This window comes from Phoenix dactylifera, chromosome 1 (genome assembly GCF_009389715.1).
Source record: "Phoenix dactylifera cultivar Barhee BC4 chromosome 1, palm_55x_up_171113_PBpolish2nd_filt_p, whole genome shotgun sequence".
Lineage (NCBI taxonomy): Eukaryota > Viridiplantae > Streptophyta > Magnoliopsida > Arecales > Arecaceae > Phoenix > Phoenix dactylifera.
This window is the reverse complement of record NC_052392.1, coordinates 39,541,849-39,567,048: the sequence shown is the minus strand read 5'-3', so window position 1 is coordinate 39,567,048 and position 25,200 is coordinate 39,541,849. Positions and strand designations below refer to the sequence as shown.

The 25,200-nt window shown below is 39.4% G+C and overlaps 3 protein-coding genes across 3 annotated transcripts; all 3 read right to left on the bottom strand.

Moving 5' to 3' along the window:
- Positions 1–1,048: 1,048 nt before the first annotated feature.
- LOC103706119 lies at positions 1,049–18,022 on the bottom strand. Its single transcript, XM_008790125.3, has 13 exons — positions 17,576–18,022; positions 17,206–17,495; positions 16,595–16,823; positions 15,694–15,904; positions 11,736–12,097; positions 10,925–11,214; positions 9,573–9,810; positions 9,223–9,417; positions 6,655–7,014; positions 6,395–6,572; positions 4,935–5,101; positions 4,769–4,851; positions 1,049–1,609 (listed from the first exon to the last, which is right to left on the bottom strand). The coding sequence occupies exons 1-13, from the start codon at positions 18,020–18,022 to the stop codon at positions 1,231–1,233; spliced, it is 3,429 nt and encodes a 1,142-aa protein (XP_008788347.2). The 3' UTR covers positions 1,049–1,230.
- On the bottom strand, positions 8,860–12,180 carry LOC120113363 (polygalacturonase-like). The gene is made up of 4 exons (XM_039134510.1): positions 11,736–12,180; positions 10,925–11,214; positions 9,573–9,801; positions 8,860–9,417 (listed from the first exon to the last, which is right to left on the bottom strand). Exons 1-4 carry the CDS (start codon positions 12,165–12,167, stop codon positions 9,199–9,201), a joined length of 1,170 nt encoding a protein of 389 aa, XP_038990438.1. The 5' UTR covers positions 12,168–12,180; the 3' UTR covers positions 8,860–9,198.
- A 2,883-nt stretch (positions 18,023–20,905) lies between the features above and the next one.
- LOC103706062 (polygalacturonase-like) lies at positions 20,906–22,855 on the bottom strand. Its single transcript, XM_008790032.3, has 4 exons — positions 22,387–22,855; positions 22,007–22,296; positions 21,464–21,692; positions 20,906–21,249 (listed from the first exon to the last, which is right to left on the bottom strand). The coding sequence occupies exons 1-4, from the start codon at positions 22,828–22,830 to the stop codon at positions 21,034–21,036; spliced, it is 1,179 nt and encodes a 392-aa protein (XP_008788254.2). The 5' UTR covers positions 22,831–22,855; the 3' UTR covers positions 20,906–21,033.
- Between the last annotated feature and the right edge of the window lie 2,345 nt (positions 22,856–25,200).

Here is a 25,200-nt window from a genome sequence, read left to right as displayed (position 1 = left end):
GGTTGCGATGGGTGTGAATCGTGGGTTTAGCTGTTGGGGGGGAATTAACTGACTACGGCTGACTGGTCGGGGACCAGGTGTGAATACAAAACCAAGCTACGTGAGATTTTTGACGCCGGCGTTAAAGACGGAGGGGCCCAGGTGGAAAATTGCCATCCTGCGGACGTTTTTTCTAGGGACTATCAGTGTGGACCCATCTTGGGACTCCTCCATCAAATTACATTTCCAACCACAGAGCTTGACCGGGATACAGGGAAAATTTTGGGGACGCGGAGGGCTAGATCGGATGGGGAGAGGTGCCGGAGGGCCGGCGGGATTTGGCCGCAGCTATGACGGCGGCAGATGATAGAGCCTGTGATGTAGCCAAAGACGAGGATGGTGATGGGCTTATTAATGCACCGTGCAAAGAACGGCACCAAGACCTAAGATGGCGATCAGACCGGATCGGATAAGACACAAGATACAACAAAAATATTTCAACTCAAACTTCACCGGTTTATTAATTAGGTCAAAAATCTAAACCTACATCTAACCATTTTATCAATAACGAGTTGAGACAAATTAAACATGCTAAATGGTTAAAAATTGCCATCCATAATTAAAGCTTAATACGTTGAATCATATGCCCAATGGTGAGATTTTCCAAATTAGATAAATCTTTCTAACTCGAACTTCACCGATTTATTAAATGAAATGGGTCAAAAATCTGACAAATTAAACATGTCAAACGGTTAAGAATTGCCAACCGTGCCAATACATTGAATCATATGCTCAATCGTAAGTTTTTCCACAATAGAAAAAACGATGAGTGATGCGGAACTGGATATCTAAGTGGAGCACTCCAATTCAAGCAAGAATTCAAGAGGATCCAAAGGGCGTTAACTCACCCTCAAACACACTTAAACCCTTCCAATGAATTCGCAAACATGCTCTCCACTCCTGGGAGAAGGCAGAAGCCAGTTAGCTAAATGACACCCAAATTTTGGAAGTGTAGGACCCATGTCTATAAAATCACCAGCATAAACAGGCCAGTAGCACTGCAATCTAATGTGCTGCTTGTGAGGAATATAGGGTCTGTCCTTTACTTATATATTTGGCTTCATAGCCTAACAAACAGCATATGCTTCTCCTGATGTTTCACAAACAGTTCAGCAAAAATTAACAAGAGAATTTGGGAAGTTTATAAGAATTGCATACAAGAACATAAAAGGCCAAGCATGTAAAAGAAAATTACTCTTTGGAGACCCATACTACCTGCTTGCCTACATTTTTACCAGTGAATAGGCCAACGAATGAATTTGGAGCACTCTCAAGTCCTTCACTCATGTCTTCCATGTAAACAATCTTCCCTTGTTTGTAATAACTAACTATATGATCCAAGAACTGAGGAAACAAGTGCAGATAGTCGTGCTGAAGGAAACCCTGCATCCTGATGCTCTTTGATACAAGACAATGCAGGTTACGGATTCCCTGAGGATCGGAGACTCCATGCTGAGAGACCATTCCACACACAGCAATTCGGCCATGTGGTCTCATGTTGAGGAGCGCCGCGTCGAGCATTGGGCCACCGACGTTATCAAAGTAGATATCGATGCCCTTGGGAAAACACCTAAGGTTTACAGGTTAAAAAAGATGAAGGTGCTTAGGACCAGTACAAGGCATGACATGGGAAATTCTAGAGCCCAGGCATCACATAATAAAGCTAAAAATTATAGGAAAGCAATATGACACATGATGATGATAAGAAATTGCAGTTCAGCATGGAGATTTGATTTTTTGTATGATCTGACCTATTTGATAGAAAAAATTGTCAACCAATCTATAATAAAAAGAAAAAGAAAATGAAGATTTTGTCAATCTTGCAAAAACTGTACATAACTGAGTCAAACATGTCCGAACTGCACTCTCAACAAACAAACATGTCCGAACAGACTCAGTCAAGTTTCGACCGAAAATTCACAAATGAAAACCTTATTTGGATAACTTAAAGCTCGCAGTTTCCTAAATTAAATTGTGAGTTTCATTGAAATGATATCATCAAAAAAATCTCATCGTGGCCAGAGAAGATTGACTAGGATGCATGACTTGAAGTAGAGAAAGTTCGATGAATTAATAGAGCAAATTTATGTGACCTGATATCAAGCCCAAGCGGACCTCTAAGAATCATTAAAAAATTAGCCAAAATGAGATGTTGCAATATACACCAGAGCCAAGGTCCAAAAATCACATATTATCGGCTATTTGCATTCAGATATATGATCTAAACAATTTGATATGAAACTGTACATTTGAAGTTAAAAAAAAAAAAATCATCTGGGCAAGTCATTTATTATTTACCGTTCACCTGAAATAAATAAATAGCTAAATAAGCTCATCATGAGAGTTTCAGAATATGGTCATTTCTATTACGATAAAATAACAACGAAGTTATAATAAAGACCATATAAGCTGATTTAAAGGATGTTTTCTCTTAAAATACTTCATAATGAAAGTTTTTCTCTTCAATCTTTGTGTTAGTATATCAACCATTGATGAGATCAAAACTGGATAGCGTGTTCACTGCACAAACATTCGCATAATTCATTTACACAGGAAGCTTCTCAATTCTTGGTGCAGACTAAGGTGAGTTTGAAATTTTATCCCAAATGAATCATTTTCACCAAACTAGATTTAGCTTATTGCTGATGGAACTGGAGAGAGCTGAACAATGAGGATGTGCTTGTTTCAGATTCCGCTTACAAATGAATCTGTACCCTTTCAGCGGTCAAGTGTCTGACCTCCACCCCCTCTTTCTTTAATAGAGTCCTATGGCGCATTGGGCCTTGATGTGAAGGTCTCGTACCATGGCCATGGTATAGGGGTGGCAATTGGTGGGGTTGGGTCAAGTCAAAGTGGATTCATGTCAATAAAATTTTCCAAACCATACCCGACCCATTTATTTTAAATACACCAGGGCCCATCCACCAACCTATATAAATTTGCACTTGCCAATTATATATATAACTAAAGAATAAGACAAAATATAGCATGCAAATATCACAAACAAAAAAAATCAGATTAAATTTGCAACATATCATCATAAGCAAGATTCAAATATCGGAGGGACGTCCCGTAAGATACCAAAATGGGGTGCCATCCCATGTATTGGGACAAAACCATCCCGCCATCATCCCAACATCTCGATCAGCACGTCTTGGGACATCCTGTGTCCCAAATGTCGAGATAGGATGAGATAATGGCACGTCCCATTCCATAAAAAAATCGAGATAGCCCCGTCCAATAAGATTTAAAACCTTGATCATAAGCACAAAAAATTAAAAACTTAGAATCTATCACAATCAAAAATTAATTAACGATGAATTGACTAAGATGCAACAAATAGAATAGTGAGATGAACATGGACCATGGGTTTGGGAACCGATAATTTCTGGCTGCTTCAACTCGGGTGACCCATCAGATTCGAGAGCTAAACCCAAATCCACCCATTTATAAATAGGTTGGTTTCATTTTGACCCATTATTGATCTGAATTTAACAATGACCAAACCAAACCCATTTATTTCAGGTGGATTTGTACGGGTTAGCAGGTTTGGGTCATCTTATGCCACACTACCATGATACAAGGGTCTATGGACCATTATGCCATGTGCTCTTTGCCTTTGGGCTTGCTAACTAGTGCTTGACCATGGGGTCAAGGCTGAAAGGCCCACCAAACAAAAGGCTCATTCCCCTTCTTTCATCTGTTAAAAAAAACAAAAACACAAACTTGTACGAAGAAGCAATCTCGACCATCAAAATGACACCATATATTATTTCACTGGAGGAGTGCCTGAAGAATAGAGTAAATAATGTAACAATACCCGTTATAGGAGGCAATCAGAGACAGCATCAGGAGAGAGCGATATCCATGAGCTCAGGTAAGGTACCATTTACCAACAGAATAGAACATAGACATGTATATCAGTCCAATGGCAACAGGACTATTTAACGCAAGTGACTAGTGAGCTGTGAGCCCAATGAGAATACTATGACACAGTAATTGTTTGTTTGATTACTAGGTTACAGTAAAACAAGATTTTGATGAAACCTGGTTTTGCTAGGGTTAGTTAAGCCATGTGCTTGCAAGTTACAGATTGGGTTATAGGTAACGCAAGCATCTCAAAATCTAATACATGGGTTTAATGAGGTTCCCAGGAGCTAGTGGTTCCCTTGAAACAGGTCTTTTACGATCTGAATCGCTACTCTGTTAGAAACCAAATCCTTGATATCCACATCACCTCTCATCTTAAGGAATAACACAATCTCCTCATCTACTCCACCCACTAAACTATACTCAATATCCATGCTTATAAATATCAGGTTTTACATAAAAGATTTTTGATAAAACTGGTAGCTTCCTCAGACTTAACAGACTCAAAATAAAAGGGAAAAAAAGTGCTACATATTGAAGTTGGATCATACTAACATTAAAATAGCTTTTTAAGAAACCTAGAAGAAGAGAGGGTTGATAGGAAGAAATGCAAAATAATAAACTTAAAGATGAAGGAAACTGGAACAACCAGCTAAGATGACACTTATACACTTAGATCCTAACTTATATAATCAAGTAGAAAGCATATATCAAAACTTCTTAATAATTGATAGATAGTTTATATATGGTGCAAGAACCTTGCTGACATTTCTAATACAGACTACATGCAATAAACTAAGCCACGACTAGAAAATTAAGATCCTCAGCAGTTAATTCCATGATGTGCTTGTGAACTGACCTTTTCAGAGCTATGTTCAAGTCAGATTCCTCTTTGTAATTGAAAGCTTCATCAAATCCTAGTTTGTTCTTCAGAAGATCAACCTGATTTTGCCATTTCAATTATCTCAATTAAAACAGCTAATCCTAAGCATATATATGAAATTAATGATTCAACAAGAGCCTACCTTTTGCCTCGTGCCTGCACTTCCAACAACATAACAGCCATATAGCTTTGCAAGCTGACCAACAAGCTGGCCAACTGCTCCTGATGCAGCAGACACAAAGACATACTCCCCAAACTTTGGAGAACAGATCTCATAGAATCCAGCATAAGCTGTAAAACCTGGCATACCTGTGGCAAAAAACTGATTTGAGACAGACATTGTTGAATAGCATATGCAATAGATCTGCCAAAAGGATCCAAAAGATATTAAACACCGAACGTAAATACCCTGTTAATAGCTCGGTTCATAATTTATGAGTATCAACAATAAAAGACCGTATTTCCCGATATTGACCCATTCGTATACACAAAGCTAAATAAGCAAACTCAAAAATAGAATAGGTAGACAAAATTTGTGGGATTACCAAAAAAGCATCCCTTAAAAGAAACTGGATAATTTGTCCTATATATTACAAGTAATAAAATCACATATATTTGTTAAAGGCATATATTTTCAATAAAAAAATTGTAAAACCTCAGTAATTAGCTTCTTTTACTTGCCCGCTTATCTTCCATTTGAGTAATAATGAAACTAAGCAATAAAAAAAAGGATCACTAAAAGAAAACAAATTGGTCCTATTGTCAAACATTTATGTACTCTTTTGTGGTTTCTTGAAACCTAATGCCATGTCTTCACCTACCACCACCTGGCATAAACTTGGCCTGGCCATCCACACTGGGAACTCGTGGCCCCCATCAGTATATAATTCTAATCCCTTTTTCAATCTCAATCAAACAGTGGCCTGGATCTTGCAAAACCTTCTCTCACACACACACCACTTTAGAGCAAACAGATAGATAGGGAAAAGCAAACAAAAAAAACAAAAGCAACATATATATATTTTTGTGCTCATCTAGACAAACATTGGAGAATAAGATAACAATCGGAGCCGGTATACAGGTACACTTTTAAAGATGTCAGGAATCTGGAGGTAGTGATTGGAAGTTCGAAATCGTATCAAACATCGACCACTTAGGGGTCAAACGAAATGCATGTCTGCATAAGGCTAACATGCTTATGTTTTTTTTTTTATTGCAAAAAAAGTAGATATATATACGATGCTAGACTAACCCAATTTATGTATACGTTCATATATGATCAAAAAGCAACTGCTGGTGATGGGAGAGAGGTAAATTCGGAAAGAGGTGGTACAGCTTGAGGAAGAGAAACATCTTGTGGAGCCTGTATGTTTCAGCAAAGCATCGTTTACAGCGAGGTGCGATGTAGATTTATGCAAACATTACCTGTCTACAATGTTCATAATGCATTGTATTGAGCATGTAATAATATTTCTTTTTTTTTCTTTGCAAGAATAAATCTGAAAAAGATATGACATGATGCCAACAGTTTCAGCTTGCAATATTGCTGCATAATTGTCTTAAATTTGCTGGCAGATTTAGTAACAAAAAAAGGGGACCTACCAAGGAGACCCACATGATATGAGAGAGGGATATCTTTGATTTGAATCTTCCTCAGCTGCTCAGTCTTCGAAATTAAACTGTACTCTTCCCAACCAGTTAGCCCTGAGACCAACTCCCCCGCGCTGAATCCCGGATTATCGGAATCCACAACTTTGGACACCCCGAAGCCCTCTATCACCTTCAGGAATACAAGTAGCAAAATCTAAGAAAAGTTATGGAGAAGAAGAAGAGGAAACTAAGAAGGGGAAAGAGGGATGTACCGAACCGGGCTGGAAGGGAGGGATGTAGGAATCGTAGTTCTCCCTCATCCTTCCTCTCATGTAGGGGTCGCAGGAGAGGTAGAGGTTCTTCACGAGGATGGCACCCGAACCCTTGGGAGCCCTCAGCCTGGCCTTCCCCTCTCTCAGCTCCATGTCCGTCTCCTTCGGAGCTCCCGCGATGAATCCCTTCATCACCACCTGCTTGTTCCTCACCTCCTCCCCTTCCTCCATTTCCAACCCTCTCAGAGAGAGACAGTGAGATTTGGGTGGTGGAGAAACAGCGGGAGACGGCAGAGAGATGGAGAGAGGTTTTAATGGGGTTTGAGAGCTGTTTCGTGGGACAAAGAGCAGGAGCTGGCGCTACCAAAACTATAACCACAGGCGCGCCAGGAGCGGTGGGGAGCAAGGGTTTTTAGCTGCCGATCGGCGAGCAGGATGAACCGAGATTTTGTTTATCTCCATATAATAAATAATATAATATAATATAATATAATTAATTTTTTTGAGATTTTGACTATTTTTTCGGACTAAGATGTTGAAATCTTGATCGATACGATAATTAAAAACTACAATTATATTTTATTATCGATTTTAAAAAAAAATTAATTAAAAAGATATTTAAGAAAGAGAAAGTGATGGAAGTGCGAAAAATGTAGAAAAAAAAGAAGAGGAGATGATTTTTATTCTATAGATTAAAGAGTGCCAGATAGCCCATCTTCCATAGTTGAAGATAGCTATAGCTCATGTACATCAAATCATACAGCTTGAAGAATATTAGGTGACATGAATACATATTATATCAGCCAATATCTCAAATTTGATTGTTTTATATCAGCTAAGGTGATAAAGCTGAAATTTATGCAAATAACATATCAGAAGATGCTCCATAGTGATATCAGCTACAATGTTTGACTAAGATAAAAATCTTAAAGCAACAGTTATTTTTTAAGATATTTATATGTATATAGGAAAAGAAAAGATTTGCTTTGTCTCACTGCACTCGAATCTCTTAAAAAAAGTGATAAAGATTAAGAAATCAACAAAACTAAGATTCCAGACTTCTTTTATTTCATTATATCTATTTGAAAATTGATTGCAGCGCCTATTTTTATATTAGTGAGGTCTATGAACACAGAATCCATATCAGATTTTTTTCCAGTCGGCAGAGATCACGATCTTTCTAAAGTAGAAACAGAGGATTCAACTACCAGGCAAGTTCCGGTAAGAAACGAGAAAATGGCCAGCAAATAATGTAGTTAGCGGACCGTTGAGGGTCATTTAAAATAATAAGAAAAGGAAAGGGAAGGGGCGAGGGGTTGCCCGTTAAATGGGCTGGGCTGGGCTAGAGGCCTAAAAGTGATTTTAGGCCTGGTCAAATGTTCCCCCGTACTTTCTTGAGTTAAATTTGGGCTGGCACCAGTGTGGCCTAGGCGAGTCTAGCTCAATTTCTTTTATTATTTTTATTATTATTATTTTTTGGCTAAACTGGATGATTCAAATAATTCCAGTATGGATACAGAAGGTTACAAAAAAGTAAATCACGGAGCTCTCTAGGCAACTTTCTCTTCCCAACCCACAGAGCAACCCTGGAGTGATTAGATACATATGGGGCCACTCAGTCTGCGGCTTCTTTAGCCTCTCTAAACATGTACTTGGCTTCGAATGCCACGTTACCACTAATCATGGTCCGGATGTTCCGAAGCAAAGGGTGGCACTCTCTCATGTCACTGGTCCTACCCTGTATCTAGCCAATCACCATAACTGAATTGTCCTCAAGTATAACTGCTCTAGCCTGCAACACGTGCCGAGCGTCGCCCAAACCAGCTCATGCTGCCCTCAACTCGGCCTCTGTAAGCTCAATTTCAATTTCAGAACCACTCTGTCCATTTGATGGCTAAACTCTTCTTCTTTTTTTGAAACATCTATTTGATCGTTGAAAGCTATATCCTCCCTGGAGTTCCCATATATTTGCATACATGCCTACTACTAGAATTGAGGTGTTTTCAAGTATTGATGAATTAGAAATGAACTACAATGGAATAAGGCTACCATCAAGCTAGGGACTTTTGTTGCCACTTGAAAATTCATAGTACCATGGTTGAAAAAAGAAAAAAAAAGAAAAGAAGGAAACAAAAAACATACATATGAATATGAAAACCTAAAAGATAGAATAAATTAGTTTTTTATTATTATTATCTTTTTCAATATAACAGCGTCTTACACAAAACGTACATGAGTGCAGCCGACAAAATTAGAAAAGAGAAGCTGACGGAGAGAATAGAAATAAAGGCTTAATTCTCCAAAAAAAAACTCTCTAGTATGATAAGCTGCAAAGGAGGCCATCCAGTCGGTAGCACTGTTCGCCTTCCGGTAGATATGGGTGGTCTAAAAATTAGTTTTTTTCTATACACCAAGGTAAGTGCATAGGCAAAACTACATGAAACAAAGGCATTTGAGCGTCGGCTTGAGCAGGCCAATGCACAGACTTACCCAATACCCACAGGGATACCCTAGAATAATAGCATAATGTTGGTGGCATAAGCATCAAAGACAACTCGGTGGGATAACAGAACCAGTAGCAATTCCATAAGCATGCTTGCAATAACACCGCGCCCATTGATTTTGATACATGAGCTTAATGTCTTTCAATCGAATTCCATTGCATGGATTCCTTGGACTACAGTTGAAATTCACAGCCACTTTTGTTGCGGATGTCCCTCGAATGTTCTTGTACTTCACATGACTGATCTCAATGCCCGAATTCTGCAAAAAAAAATATATATAGAAAAAATAAAGATTATTTGTAAATTGGCTGGTAATTAGATAAATAAAGAAAAAAAAAGAAAAAAAAAAACTTTATTGCCAATTGCTATCAAAGCTATTTGTGCATTTACTACAGATAAAAGTTCAATGCATACCTGTCCAGGGCAATTGTGGTTTCCAGGGCAATAGTTCTGGTCGATGATGATAGGGTTTTGGACATTTCGCATCACTGCGTCTACAAAGACGACTTCTTTAACGTAGCCACGAGCATTTGTTCCCCAAGTCTTAATCCTAAATCCGTTTTGAGTGTTCGCAAACATGACGGATTTTACCGTTATATTTTGCACACCCTCCACCTGAAGTCCCTCCCCCAACTTGCCTAAGCTCCCAATGCTGATACAAGCCAAATCCCACAGAAATCTCAGTTTATTGGAGATGAAATTAATGAAAAACTTTTGCTAAATTTATATGGGGTTTTTTATATGAATATCCTTTTAAAAATTCAAATTTGTGTGAATATCCCCTTCAAAATTTATATTTATTTCTGTATCCTAGTGTTTTTGCACAAATTCCTCTAATATGATGATTCTTCTAACACCGTTAATAAAAACCATATTTATTTTAATTAAAAATAAAATAAAATTTTGAAATTACTTTTTTTTGTCCTTCACCGCGATCGCCTTATAAATATTTCATTTTGCACATCTACCAATTCAGGATATTTTAGTTATTTTAATTTGAAATAACGGTGTTAGATGGCATATGTACATATGCAAAAACAAGGATAAAAAAATAGTAAGATAGCAAAACAAGTGTTTTACGAGGGTATACATGTAAATATCAATTTTGGAAGAATAGTCATGCAAAATTTGATATTTAGAAGATAGTCATGCAAAAAAAATTTATTTATATTATGTGAAACACCTTAATACAATATATACTACATGCACTAGTAGTCAAGAGTGCCCAACATGATCCGGGTTCAACTATCAGCATCCTTCTCCTAAATGTTCCTTCTCAGAGAAATTCATAGTTCAAATCCTAATAGTGGCACATCATCGCTGTTTTTTTTTTAAAAAACAAGTTCAAAAATATATGATGTGATTGACATGAAGGTCAATTCATGAATGAACTGGCTTAAATTCAAGAATCGTTTAGAAATGAAAATGTTCTGTTCCTAATTTAGTTCATGAACAACATAAGACAATGGCTTATGAGGCCTGTAGGTCAATTTGTCTGCTTGTGTGCATGAGTCTAGAGTACAGGCCATTAGAAGAATTAAGAGGGTGGAGAGTTCCTCCTATGCATGAATAAAATATCTAGATGAACATGAAATAGAGGGTTGGAAGAATTAAGAAACGATGCATTTCAGCTGCCAACTTATGGCCAAATCTTAGAGCCACATTGACCCATTTTTTCCTGAGTTTGGTCAAGTTATCGATCGGTTTGGGGCCAAATTCAGATAGACCTAGCCCTGGTTAATTTTTTTGTGTCAAGATATGTTCACCTGATGCCATGCCCTGGTCCGCAGAACACACGTTCAATCCAAAGGTGGGAGGTGCCCGGTCCGATGGAGATGCAGTCATCGCCGGTCCTGATGTTGGCCTGAACGATGCTCACGCCGGTGGACATCTGAACATGGATGCCGTCAGTATTCGGGCTGTTTTCTGATGCCAGGATGTGAACACCTCGAATCCTCACTCCTTGGCAACCAAGGATCACAATGTGGAACAGCTCGCTGTTGATCGACGTTACGCCGTCGATCGCGATGTTCTTCGAGTTGCTGACAATCAGCGACTGCAAATTAATCCAAAAAAACAACAACCATTTTTAGAGCAAAGAACTTATTTCACATGAAGTGGTGAGTGGCTGAATTCTGGTTGGAAGCAGGAGAGCACAGGATCTTCCTTATTTATGTTATTTTTAACTTATGCTTAATTTAAGCAAAATAGTTTAATTGATCTATTCTTCGCGTGTGTTTAGTCCTATATAGATCATTCATGGAAGAGATCTTAGGTACTTGTACAGAACTAAGAAACTCCAAAAATATCTTCTAGCTAGTCTTTTTTTGTGAGATCCTAGGTTGTGACAAATAGTATCAGAGCAGATCCGGCCTATAACCCATGCAGATTGGGGGATACTGCAGCACGGACTCATTAAGTCTGATTACGGACCGATCGTGGTGCTAGTAATTAGATTTCAATGAAATTGGATAGAGCTTAAACAAAGAGAGCGTGCGTGTTTAGTCTTGTCAAAAAGATATTGGGTACTTATACGAGCTAAGAAATTCTATTTATATTATGACCTGATTTACTTACAGGTGCACCGGTTGGGCAGCTCCGGCCATCAAATTTGCAGGTCCACAAAGCTCCACCTCTTGCGTCGAGGTTCCCGCCGCGAATCGTGACGCCTTCGACGTTATTAAAGGCAATCCATTTCCCTGAAGCATCTGACTTGCCGTAGTATGAAGGCGAGACGATCGTCCCATGGATCGAAAACTTGATCGCAGTGTTCTTGCATGGGCCATGGAAGATGGCTTGGCTTACTAGGAAACTCCCTGCAGGCACATGGATGGTCGCCGGAGAAGATGACCGGCACGCCGCCGCCCAAGCTTTGAGGAGTGGCTGGGCCGAGTCCGTCTTTCCATCAGCTTTGGCTCCATAATTAAGTACACTGTAGACTGCATTTGATCTTGGCAAGAAGCAGAGGAGAAATAGTTTGAGTAGGACAAAGATAGTGAGCTTTGCCATGGGACTAGTACAGTAGTACTCTGCTTCTAAACAATGTACAAAGAGATGTGGTTGGTTGCAGTGAGTTTTAAGGGTATTTAAAGGATTGCTGCCCTTCCAAAGGATGACTACTTGGTTTGAGACATTTTCTGACTTACGTGAAGGGCTCGAGTTCTTTGGTCAAGCTTAAGCCATGGAAACTCTCTTTCTCTTGCGAGGACTTTGATTGCGATGTGGGGTTTGTTGGATTCCGAGAGTTGAGACTGTCCCTTGGAAATTGTTGTGGAAAAAGGGCATTTGTAACATGAAGTCCAGCTTGATTGAGGCTTGATGCCCGTCTAACTCGGCAAATTTGGAATGCAAGGAATGAATGGCTTTTTCCAGCATTGTTTCAGAACCGATTTGTCCATTTCTTCTAATGCTCAATCAAGACCCTGAAGTAGCTGCAAGAGTTACTTCTTCTAGCCCACTGGGTGTTAAAAATGATGCTGCTGGATCTGGATCCATATTAAGAGATTGTAAACTATGTATTCAGGTGGCAATTCGCACATTAGGAGCAAACTAGGATTTGGTAGAAGATGACTCTAGTACCATAATTCGCTGGATCTTTGTTGATACTTCTAATCCATACACAGACATATTCCTTTGTTCAATGATGCAGTGCAACATTGAAGAGCTTTTTGGGTGTTTAGAGCAATACATATACCGCGAGAGTTGGCAGATCGGATGGCTGCTAGAGCTTTTCAAGGGGATTGTTATGGCATGAACAACCACACATTCACGGCATATTATTACGCCGATATGCTGTGAATATAGCTATGAAAATTAGAAAATAAAATATTCTTAAACGCTATAGGTACATGAGTCTCAGAAGACCAGAGAAGCCTTTTGAAATGATCCGCCACAGACCAGACCATCACTTTGCTGCACCATTTGTGGTAAATCACAAATGTTTCTTTAAATAAATGTAGTTGACATGAAAATTTAAAATATTAAAATATAGACAAACTCATGAGGAGAAACAAAAGATTTCTAACCCACAGTTGACCCTTGGTTCAGTCGGTTGGCCATTCATCCAACTTTCCGCTTATTAAGGAGGAGGCTTAGAATGGATTGTGCTTGTCTCCATCCACTCCTACCCAACGTCAATTTTGGCGCAAGTTTTGGTGGCAAAAGAAGAAGGATGGCGGAGAAAACTTTGGACGCTTTGGCAAGGAGGCTGATTCAATGTATAAAGGGATTTTGACTTTGAAAAAGAGCCTTCTTCCTTTTTAAGGCCAGTAATAAAACATGTTTTGAATTTTCGAATTGTAGAACTCCAAGGTTGGATTATTTCAGAGTATAAAGTGTACCTAGCTAAAGTTGGTGCAGTCAAACCTAAAAGCATAATGATAGGACCCAAAAGGCTTTAGGTCCAGGGTCTCTAATACAAGATAGAAGCTTAGCTTAGATTAATTTGGATGCCTTGTGGGAGTTAATATGCCATTTTTCCCCCTTCTGCAAGTTAGACTCTTTCTTATAGTTTCTCTCTCCCATTTTTTTCCTTGCTCTCTTCTCTTCTTTCCTAAAAATCGAAAGGGCCATTTGGGTTAAACCTCTATATGATCATGCTCGTGATAGGTAGGATTCAAACCAAGCTAGCTTCATCGTATCCTTGTGATGACCTTGCCATATACCTGCACGAGGAGGGCGAAATTCATTCTTAGGATGGTATCTTCAAACACCTCATTTTAGACATACCTTCCGATTTTATTTTATTATTTATTTTTAAAATATTTATAAATCTATTTTATGCAATTATTAGTAATTTATAGAATAGTTTTCAAATAAATTCAGTAAAACCAAACTAAGGAAATAACTTACTCTAACATAAACTTGACTAGGAATTTAACTCCACTAAGTTGGGCCTAGAGCGATATTTTTCCTTATCTAATATTAAGATTTCATAAGGTCAATTTTAGTCCAATTTAATTTGGATATGAATAGGCCCAATGAAATATTACTGCAATTTTGGAGAGATAATCTTTAACTAGATGAAAAAACAAAGCAATTGAATTGTAAAATTTATAATGCCTAAATATCTCTCCATGTTCTAAATTTCAATATAGTTTATGAATTAGGGATTGCCCTCAAATCTCGTCTTAGTAGCCAAAGTATACGGACTCAGGACCTCACCTTAGCCTTGCTTAAGACCTAAAATCCAGCTACAGTACTTTTAAGAAAAACTTTGTTAAAAAATGAATTCAAGTATCAAGGTTCCTCCTGTTAAAATCACCACTTGTCCTAAAAGCTTAAGCTGATAGGATGAAGTAGATTTATTTATATATTTTATATTTTCTTATACTCTCCCTCACATGTAGGCTGGACTTTTCTTTAATGGGCGAGCCCAACATGTGAAATTTTTAATAATGGGGTTAAAGAGTGTGGAGACAGGGTTCGAACTCAGGACCTCTGCTCTGATACCATGTTGAAATCATCACTTGTCCTAAAAGCTTAAGCTAATAGGATGAAGTAGATTTATTTATATATTTTATATTTTCTTACACCTCTATTATCTGCATTCTATGAATTTTAGACTGATAATCAATATTTGTCGATGAAAAAACCTATAAGAAACTACCAAGAATTTGTTTGAAAGAAATCATTCAGCAGCTAATAAATAGAACAGTAATGTGACTTTTTGATCCATAGTCATATGTTGCATGCCAAATAACCTAGTCCTTATATGATAATGTTACTTAATAATTATGTTATTGTATATTTCTTAAGAAAAATATGTTGTTATATCTTTTTTTAGTCATGCATTAGGTATTGATATTACCAATCTATTTTTAAGTTTAGTGATGTATATATCAATCCCATCATCAAGACCAACCTTAAATCCCAACACATCCTAGCTCTTTTATCCAATTGCCAACCAAAACAGGATGGTTATAACCATGTTAGATTTAGGACTTAAAAGGTAGGGTTGCAACTTGATTGGGTTGGATCGGATTGTGGGCAAACCCTGAGCCAACTCAACCCAACCTTCGGTTTAGATTGCACCCAACCCAACTTCCATTGTTACTAAAAAGGGCGTAGATTGAGCCTGGTTTAATTAGGATCAGCAAATGCTCTTAGATTGGCTCAGCTCAGAATTTTGTAGCTGGGCCGGGCCAGACTCATGAGATAGACCCAGGTAGAATTCAGCTAAATTCCGACTAAATACTTGCATACAATCAAAGTCCATGGCGAAACTCGAGCGCACTAATACCAGAACCAGTGATTTAAGACTGAAGATGAGGGCCACGAAGTCTACTTTAAGAACCGACTTGCATAAAGACTGCATGATCGATGCCATTTTATCCTGAGGCATCTGATAAAATGAGACGAATTAATGCTGCATCTTGAAACGGTGATCATTTTGGCTACGCCTGATATGATATCAATATCAGGCAAGCATACTGGAACTGGACGCGTTGTGGGATTAAGTTTAACTTAGACATGAGGATAACAAATTAAGCTGAAGATTTTATTCTGTTGTTATATCATCGAGATTATTGAAGACAACTTGGAGGCTCGACAAAGCCAGAGGCAGTGCCTTCAGCACATTCACAAGATGACTTCGCCGGCTCATTTCCATGGGTAAGGTCTATCTCTTCCAGCCTTATTCCGGTGCATGGGTTGGTGCTGCTGCAGTTAAAAGTTACCGCCACTTGTGACGCAGATGATCCCCGGATATTACTGTAAGTCACCTGGCTAATCTTTACTCCAGAATCCTGATCAGAGAGATTATGGTAATAATTAATCCAGTCAGCTATATATGCAAATTTAGAAAACATAGATCAAAATATTAAAAATTCGAGCTCAGAAAATTAAGGCTGTAACTTCCAATTTATACAGGCAGGCTAATATAATATATATTCAAGTTTGTTTGGTGAATAAACGGAGCTGAAATATGCGCGCACCTTGGGCACAGAGTTATAATTTACCAAACAAATGAGCTTAAACAAGCTTGACCTAGAATGAATTAATGTATCACTTATTTTCACATATAAATTGATATCAAAAACAAAATAATTCCCTCTTGAAGTCCTAATCAGAAAAAAAGGAAGTCATCATTACCTCCACCCTATGATGCATTTATTTTTGGAATTCAAATTTCCCTAGTCACAACACAATCCATATATTCTGATCCGATCCTCCGCATTTCATCATGGAGAGCGATGCAGCTCTCGATGACCGCTACATCATCCGATTGCAGAGATAGACGTATAGTTATCAAACAGAGAAAATGTTACGTGCCACATGCAGCACATTTCGCATGCCATTCGCTATACTTTGCTCGATAAATTTTTATCTCTACAATCAGATGATATGGTAGATATCTAGGGTTGCATCGCACTCTACGGTGTAAGCCGACAACGCAAGGAAACATTTGCCCTTGGAAATAGACTGAATTGCATTACCTGGCCAGGGCAATCTATGTGGTGGGGGCAGTAATACTGATCAATGATGACGGGGTGTTTGACATTATGCATCACGGCGTTTTGGAACAACACATCCTTGACGAACCCCTTGCTCGGCCTCCCCCACGTCTTTATCCGCAGCCCGTTCTGCGTCCCGGCGAACACCGTCGTCCTCACCGTCACGTTCTCCACCCCCTTCTCGTCGTACGACTTCCCCAGGCTCCCAATGCTGCCAGCCATGCACGTACCAGTACCATCACATCGATGCACGTAAGAACACTAAAAGACTCCCACACGTGTGAAACGCCGCTCATTTTGATGATCCTACCGAGATACACGACATGCAATGGTGTACCTGCACCATGCATGTTCCCTCGGATATCCGGGTTGCATCTTCCGCGCGAAAGGACGATGGATCTTCCTTCCACCGCGTCGACCGTTGGACGGCACTCCGCACAGAGTTCAAAGCACTCCGAGCTCCCTCGATCACCCACCTGCACCGATCTCGAAGTGACTATCGCGCGATCCAACGGTGGATGCGCGGGAAGGAAGGTGAATCATCATCCCCTGGCGCGAAAGATATACAGCCCTCGTCCTGTTCCCTAGCTCACCTTATGCCGTGGCCGGGCCCGCAGGCGACCTGCTCGATCCATAGGCCCGCCGTGCCGGGGCCGACCGAGACGCAGTCATCGCCGGTCCCGATGCTGGTCCCGGTAATCGTCACGTCGGTGGATCCCTGGACGTGGATGCCATCGGTGTTCGGGCTGTTTCCCGGAGCCCTGACCTTGACGCCTTGCACCGTCACCCCCTGGCAGCCTTCGATCACGATGTGGTACAGCTCGCTGTCGATCGAACTCAGGCCTTTGATCATGACGTCCTTCGAGTTCCTGAACGTTAACGACTGCATGGAGAAATTAAAAATGATGAATTAAGAGACGACCGCTGGAGGAAGGCCATTCTACGCCGGGAGCACGTACGTACCGTTGAACCTTGGGGGCAGTTCCCACCGGAAGTCTTGCAGGCCCAGAGAGATGAGCCACGGCCATCGATGGTCCCGCCGTACACCGAGAGACCCTGGACTCGATCAAACATCATCCACTGCTTAACCTTTCCAAAGTTGGCGTAATCGGACGGTGCAACGAGGGTGCCATCGTTCTGGAGAGTGATGTTGCTGCTCTTACAGGGACCGTAGAAAGCGAGGTGACCCACCAAGAAGAAGCCAGCGGGTACAAGGATGGTCGCAGGTCCCGTCGAGCCGCAGGCAGCATCCCATGCACTGAGGAATGATTTGGTCGAATCCGTCTTGCCATCTGGTTTAGCGCCGAAGTCTACGACGTCGACGTAGACTGCTTCCGCCGATGAGAACAAGTGGATGGAGGGCAGTAGTAGGAGAAGAAGAAGAAGAAGGGAATTGATGAGTTGAACCATATATGAGACTCTAGTAGGAATGAATGGAGATGTTTTGGTGGGTATTTTTATAGACTTACGGGAGGTTCTGGTGGCTGAAAATGGGAGTATATATATATTGCTTTAATTCTCCAGATATGAGACAGATCACATTCGTACAATTTCGAACACATATGCAATTATATAGGATACAGAATTTTGGTAAGAAAATAAAAATCAAGGCAAAATAGAATTGATTAATTTCATTCCAAAAACTAAGGTGTCAAATATGTGTTTATCTTGAGGCATCCTAATTTGAGACATGGATTACTGAGAAGGAGAGGATTGTTTTTTCACTTGGCAGCTCACTATGTTGTCAAAGTCAAGGCATAATAGAATTGATTAATTTCATTCCCAAAAAAAGGCATAATAGAATTGATTAATTTCATTCCAAAAACTAAGGTGTCAAATATGTGTTTAATTGTAGACCGGAAGGGATCTTTCTACCAAACTTCTTGTGCTTAGCATCAATTTCTTGCTACCTTGAATTGACCAATCTGAGTAAGTGGGTTTTATTAGGTGAATTTGAGCTCAGTTTTAGGTCACTTAATTTGCAGCTCATAATATTAACAAAATTTCACTTCTTCAGGTCCATGTTGGACCATGTGACAAGCTGATTTATATCTGTAGTGGAAAATATGAACTCTATTCCTCATATGACTTGACAAGTGGAGTAAAGGAAAGGAGAAGGAAGCGGCGTCAATTACAAATCAATACATATCATCACCCTCAAACATGAAGTTATACCAAAGGCTCCGCTTGAGCCTTGCGAGCTTTGTGAGCTGTGACAGTGTTGTTCTTGCATACTGCTAAGAATTTTAGCCTTGCATGCAATTAGGAATTTTAATTAGCAGCATCATCACAATATTGGAGCAATCTTGGATAATATATAGCTTCAGTGTTTCGAGACTAAGCCGTGCCTTTGCTGCCACGGTTTCCCCATGCGTGCAAGGGGACGAAAGGACTAATTTCATTGGTGCAAGGAGCCTTGTTTTATGGTTATTGTCTCCAAGGTGACATGTGACATAGATTCCTCATCAACTTTCTCCATGGAGGAATTAAACCACAGCAGGTGTATGGAGGGAAGAGAGAGAAATGGTGGCGAAAGTTGACAGCATCACCTTCCAAAAATCTCTTATATATATATGTGTGTGTGTGTGTGTGTGTGTGTGTAGTCATCATCAATATAACTTCCAAACTGAAAGCTCGGTGGAGTTCTCATGCATGTTAAGAGGGCGTGCTTCACAAGCCAAGTGAAACGTAACCACATTTAAAAGAATATGTTATTATCTCTATATGAGTGCTCAGCTATGTATTAGCACCGGATTTTATTCCCAAAATATTTTGTTTGCGTGCATGCATGATGCTTTCATTCTTTTAGTTTGTGTTCTTTTTGAGTTAATTATTTGAAAAATATAAGAGATATATCCATTCAAGGAAGAGCATCTTTAATTTATTTAATGAATAACCTTGAAGAGCTTCTCCACCTTTCAAGAGCAAATCCGACTATCAATATTCCTGAAATGCTCTTTTCCTGAGCTATTTATATGCCCTAAATCAACACTCAATCGCATGTATTTAATGTGCAATATTAATTCCAGTCTACTAATATACAGTAGGAAAGGATTGCGGCCGGCTTCACTTTTCCAAGTCTGAGAGCCTGAAGCTATGCATCCCCCGAAAGCTCCAACAAGAAAAAAAGAAAAATATGGTGCTTTCTTTCCCATGCGCCCCCTAGTCCTAACATCAAGGGGAAAAAAGAGAAAAATCTTCATTTCCTTCTTTAATTAGAATTCTTATAGACTCAAATATCTTTTCAGTTAAAATAATCCTTCGTAGATATAGAGGTTCCTTGATTAAATCTTTCATGTATTTTTCTAGTTAAAATTACAGCCATCCAAGTGCATCGCTCTTGCTGGATTCTAGTATATTAATGGGATATTTTGAGAAATTGGCTTAAAAATGAGATCTTGAGCATCATCCAAATCCTATAGCAAAGATATGATAAGAGGTAAAAAGACTCACTGCTGAAATTTATAAGCACTTTTTTGGAGTTCACGTATAATTATGATCATGGATCTTGTGTCTCTCTCATGCCTAGCAAGTTTCATCCACCACTCGTCTTAGGGCAGGATGGGACCAGATGGATAGAGTTAGATGAAGCAGGTTGGATAGATCAGGTCGATTGAAGCTTCAGCAATTATATTTTTGTATACGAAGAAAACAAATAAAAAATAATATAAAAATAATTATTCACATAATATTAAAAGGAGTCGAATAAATAGAAATTAGAACATAACAAACTAAATTTTTCAATAAAATATTATTCTTTAACAAGTTAAATATCTTTTGAACTGAAAAAACAATCGATTAAAACATGAATAACTTAGCATCATTGGCATATAATCCTTCACATGTTCCATTTTTCTCACCATTGAAGCAAATAGGACAAACAATGAGGAAAGGATTTGCGGAGAGCCATATCCGATCGAGTCTCCAGATGGATTTTACTATTATTTACACCCACTTCGGATCGAGTAAAATCCAATCTACTAGAGTCAGGGTGGATCTGGGGCAGAGTAAAGTGTCACCCCTAGCAACTTTAAGGCGGTTACAAAGTAAATATAACTGGTTAATCTTCCGGTTTCCTAGGCTTGTTTTTAATTGTAAGCCAATATTTTGAAGATGAGAGAGTTCGTTTTTATGCTATCCGCGCGTATTAGGAATTTGACAAACCTTGTAATCCCTGGAAAAAACGTTGAGACCCAAACTACGAATTTTACGGGCACTGGACAAATATTCAGAAGTTAATTGGGACCATGAATGATACCAACGGTTTTGGCCGAAATTATTACTAATAAAAAAGACATATCAATCCATTAACTCTTCATTCCATTCCATTGCTACTAGAGTAGTAACACATCTCACATCAACCAAATCATTAACTCATACTCCGATATACGGTTACATATATAATATTACAACTCAAGAACTCAGAAGCAGCTCGGCACGACAGAACCAGAGGCAGTACCATGGACATGTTGACAAGACGATCTTGCCGGCTTGTTTCCATACGTAAGCTTTACGTCTTGCAGCCCAATTCCGCTGCATGGGTTGCTGGCACTACAATCAAAGTTTATCGCCACTTGTGATGCAGATGACCCTTGCACATCCATATATTTCACCTCACTAATCTTCACCCCAGAATTCTACACAAAGAGAGACAGAAAAAGTTTATTATATATATATATATATATATATATATATCAATATATAAATTAAAATTTAACAAGGAAAATTATATCCTAAATCCTACGAGAATACCGAACATGATAGAATAAAACGTTATTCCCTACGTGATAGGATAAGTTAGCCGTTACCATCAGACTAGTTTACCCTTGGAGTTGGATTTAATTTCTTTACCTGACCAGGGCACCGTTTCTCATCGGGGCAGTAATTTTGGTCAATGATGATGGGATTTCGGACATTTTGCATCGTGGCGTGCTCGAACACCACTCCCTTCACGAACCCCTCGCTCGGCCTCCCCCACGTCTTTATCCTCAGCCCGTTTTCCGTTCCCGTGAACGCCGCCGTCTTCACCGTTACGTTCTCCACCCCCTTCTCGTCGTACCCTTTCCCCAAGCTCCCGATGCTGCCGGCCACCAACATCACACGTGTGAGCGTTCCAGCACGAGACTCATGTACGTATGAAACACAAATTTATTCAATTTTTTTAAAATGTATATTTATTCCTGCACCTCATAAAATATTATTTTTGCAGTAAATGCCTTTAATATAATAATATACAAAAATAAGATAAAAAAATAGACTAGCAGGAGGGTATACGTGCGAATATCAATTTAGAAGGGTATTCATGCAAAATTCGATATTTAGAAGAGTATTCATGGAAAAAAAAATTCTAAATAATAAGGATGGAGATCTGCCATAGTGCAATGTTTTCCAAACCTTATGCCATGGCCAGGTCCGCAGGTGACCTTCTCGATCCACAGGTTCATCGTGCCAGGTCCGATCGAGATGCAATCGTCGCCAGTCTTGATGCCGGTTCCGGTGATTGTGACGTCGGTAGAAGACTGGACGTGGATGCCGTCGGTGTTAGGGCTGTCGCCGGGCGCCGTGATCCTGACCCCTTTCACTGTCACTGCCTGACAGCTGTCGATCACGATGTGGTACAGCTCGCTGTTGATCGACGTTAGTCCAGTGATCAAGATGTTCTTCGAGTTTCTGAACGCTAACGACTGCATGGAGAAGAGCATAATGGTCAGGTTACCGTACAACTGCAGCTCATTTTACTACGTAGAACGGCAGTTCATAGTGCCGGAACCCACCGTTGCACCGGCGGGGCAGTTCCGTCCGGCAACCTTGCAGGCCCACAGAGAGGAGCCATGCCCGTCGACGGTCCCGCCGTACACCGAGACGCCGTTGACGTGATCAAACAGCATCCACTGTCCAAGTTTGCGAAGATTAGCAAATTTCGATGGCGCGACAAGGGTGCCGTCGATCTGGATGGTGATCCTGCTGCTCCTACAAGGACCATGGAAGGTGACTGGACCTATCAGGAAGGAGCCACGGGGGACATGGATAGTAGCAGGGTTCGGAGACCGACAGGCGGCGGTCCACGCACTAATGAATGCTTTGGTCGAGTCTGTCCGACCATCGGATTTGGCACCAAAGGCAGTAACGTCGTGAAATGCTTCTACCGATGAGGAGAAGTGGATGAAACTTGGTAGGAGGAGAAGAAGGAGGAGGAAGGATTGCATGAGTTGAGTCATTGGACTCCTCTTTTTTTTAATGAAAGTGTACAAGGACTTGGATGGAGCCGGGTGGTCTGAGGGAGTTGGTATTTATATGGATCAGTGGATGGCTCATTGGCTCTGGTGGCTGGAAAAGGAAGAAAGCTTTGCCTGATTTCAGAGAGGGAGAGGAGTGTGAGAGTTTTTTTTTATGTGTGTGTTAAGTTAAAGCTTTCTATAAGGTTGTTATCCAAGTTTAGGGGGAAAGGAGGGGCTTGATTCTTGTGTTTGGTCTCTTGAGTTGGTATACAAGTAGGTTCCTTCAGGAGGACGGAATGCAAGTTTATATGATATGGCTATATTTTCAAAAGTTTATATGATGAGGCTAGAGAGGAGGACCTGCAAGTAACTGAAACTAGAATCTTGTCCACCGAACTGTTTTTTATTCAGTGTCGGTTGCTTTCAACTGTTTCCGTTAAATTAATCCGTATATCCAAGAGGTTTTGTCTTTTTCCCTCTCTCTCCTTTGCTTTTATTTTCTTCTTTGGAGAAATACATGCAAAACCGGGCTCAAGGTAGCTAGCTTTGGCTAATTAGAATAAAAGTGAACATCAGGCTGTTCATTAAAGCCTCATAAATCACAAAAAAACAGCATACAAAGGCTGTAGGACACTACGAATTTCCATCAGCCTATGGGAACTCTAAAGCAGAGTTTTATTCCATAAGAACAACCCTGATCTCCCTTACTATTCTTTGCACCATATGTGTTTACTATAGTTGATTTACCCAACAGTACCCAATCCAAGGATGCAAACTGGTATTTCTCAGAGTGTGGAAAATGAGGAGTTACAAATAGAGGAACATGTGGCATGGGAATTGCTAGCTACGAAATATGCTACCACTTGTATCCTTGGTATTCTTCATGCACTCAAAAATGATTTCTACGTACTGGTTTCATAATCTTAAAAGAGTGTCTACTGCACATCAATCCATTTGGGGAGCAATCGAATAGAAGTGTGTGTGTGTGTGTGTGTGTGTGTGTGTGTGTGTGTGTATTTCTTCAAGGGAAAGGTAGAAATTTGTTGGTGCTTAGGAAAACTCACCCCATATGTATCGTTCCTTGAATTGGGCTATGGCTTTCTCTAGATCTGCTTCATGAACCATCAGCATGAAACTTCTCTCTGTATGGTATGGCCATCTCTCTTTTTCATTAAATACACACATGTTCTTTTTCATTAGTTTCTCGTTTATGTTTCAAAATGTAGGCTATTTGGATTATTATTAAAATTTTGCCGTGTCATTCCATCCAGTGTATCCGAAGAGATGAGTACCATCAAAATCTTACGTCTCGATCTGAACCTTCTTTTCTTGAATGTGAACACTGGTTGAACTCATTAACTATTCTTAAGATAAATGAAGGAAAGAATAGAGATCTCACAAAGCACGGGGAAATAGTAACTATTCTTATTTTGAAATTTATGTTGATAGATATGATATGTTCATTAATATGTTTAACTATAGAAAATCTTACAAACTGTAAATTTCTATCTTGTACAACGTAGAGGTTTTGGTAACTTGCAGAGTTTGTAAAACTCATTTATCTTTCCTCATTCTTTCGGGAGAATAGACGGGGCTTGGGATCGAGCAGTGAGAAGCTTAGGGTTTAAAAGATATTTGATTAGTGTTTCTTTGAACAATTAGATTAGACTTATTCTTATTCATTATTATTTGTAGATTATTTCTTTTGAATCATTATATTTGATTATTTATTTATACCACTGCTTAAGTTTGGAATTATGTGAATACGTACAAATCAAAAGGCAGGCCTTACATGTTCTATGAGGTTAAACCCTTTAGATGTGTAGCCGTCTGTCACGTGCTCGGCTGAGGCCATCGGGTTAGGGTGTGACAAAGGCAGAAGAAATTAATAATCCATTAAAACCTAGGTTGCTTACATTCTTTAGTTGAAACATGATCTCAATATATCATTTTTCTAAGTAGGAACTCCCAAAACTATCAGAAGGTTCGTGTTCTTCACCAACAAATGCTCCAAAAAGAAGATCAAAACTTGAGAATCATAACATGTTGTGTTAGACTTCAGAGCAAGAAATTATATTCAGATGTTTGAGAATTCACAAATCCATAATCCGACGTCAACAATCCAGCTGTATTTTCTCTTGGCATTATTTGGCGGCATTGTTATAGTGTGCTTCTTGATGGCAATGACAGGGTTATTTAGTCATTTGAAATTTAATTTTAAATTTCAAAGTATGAATTATGTGGGAGCATTTTGAATTTTGAATTTATGATTTTTTTTGGATGATTGTATGAGAATTTGGACCATCTCCATTTTTTTTCTATTTTATCTTGTTGTACTCTTTCTTTCTTGTATTCTTAATCTTTAATAAA

Coding starts and splice junctions, on each gene's coding strand:
- LOC103706119 (XM_008790125.3), bottom strand. CDS start 18,022: ATGGTTCAACTCATCAATTCCCTTCTTCTTCTTCTTCTCCTACTACTG. Junction 11,215..11,735: donor GCTGCCCAACCGGTGCACCT/GTAAGTAAATCA, acceptor ATTAATTTGCAG/TCGCTGATTGTCAGCAACTC. Junction 5,102..6,394: donor ATATCATGTGGGTCTCCTTG/GTAGGTCCCCTT, acceptor TTTTTGCCACAG/GTATGCCAGGTTTTACAGCT.
- LOC103706062 (XM_008790032.3), bottom strand. CDS start 22,830: ATGACTCAACTCATGCAATCCTTCCTCCTCCTTCTTCTCCTCCTACCA. Junction 22,297..22,386: donor ACTGCCCCGCCGGTGCAACG/GTGGGTTCCGGC, acceptor TTCTCCATGCAG/TCGTTAGCGTTCAGAAACTC. Junction 21,693..22,006: donor GGACCTGGCCATGGCATAAG/GTTTGGAAAACA, acceptor GGTGGCCGGCAG/CATCGGGAGCTTGGGGAAAG.
- LOC120113363 (XM_039134510.1), bottom strand. CDS start 12,167: ATGGCAAAGCTCACTATCTTTGTCCTACTCAAACTATTTCTCCTCTGC. Junction 9,802..10,924: donor GGACCAGGGCATGGCATCAG/GTGAACATATCT, acceptor CAGCATTGGGAG/CTTAGGCAAGTTGGGGGAGG. Junction 9,418..9,572: donor ACCACAATTGCCCTGGACAG/GTATGCATTGAA, acceptor TTTTTTTTGCAG/AATTCGGGCATTGAGATCAG.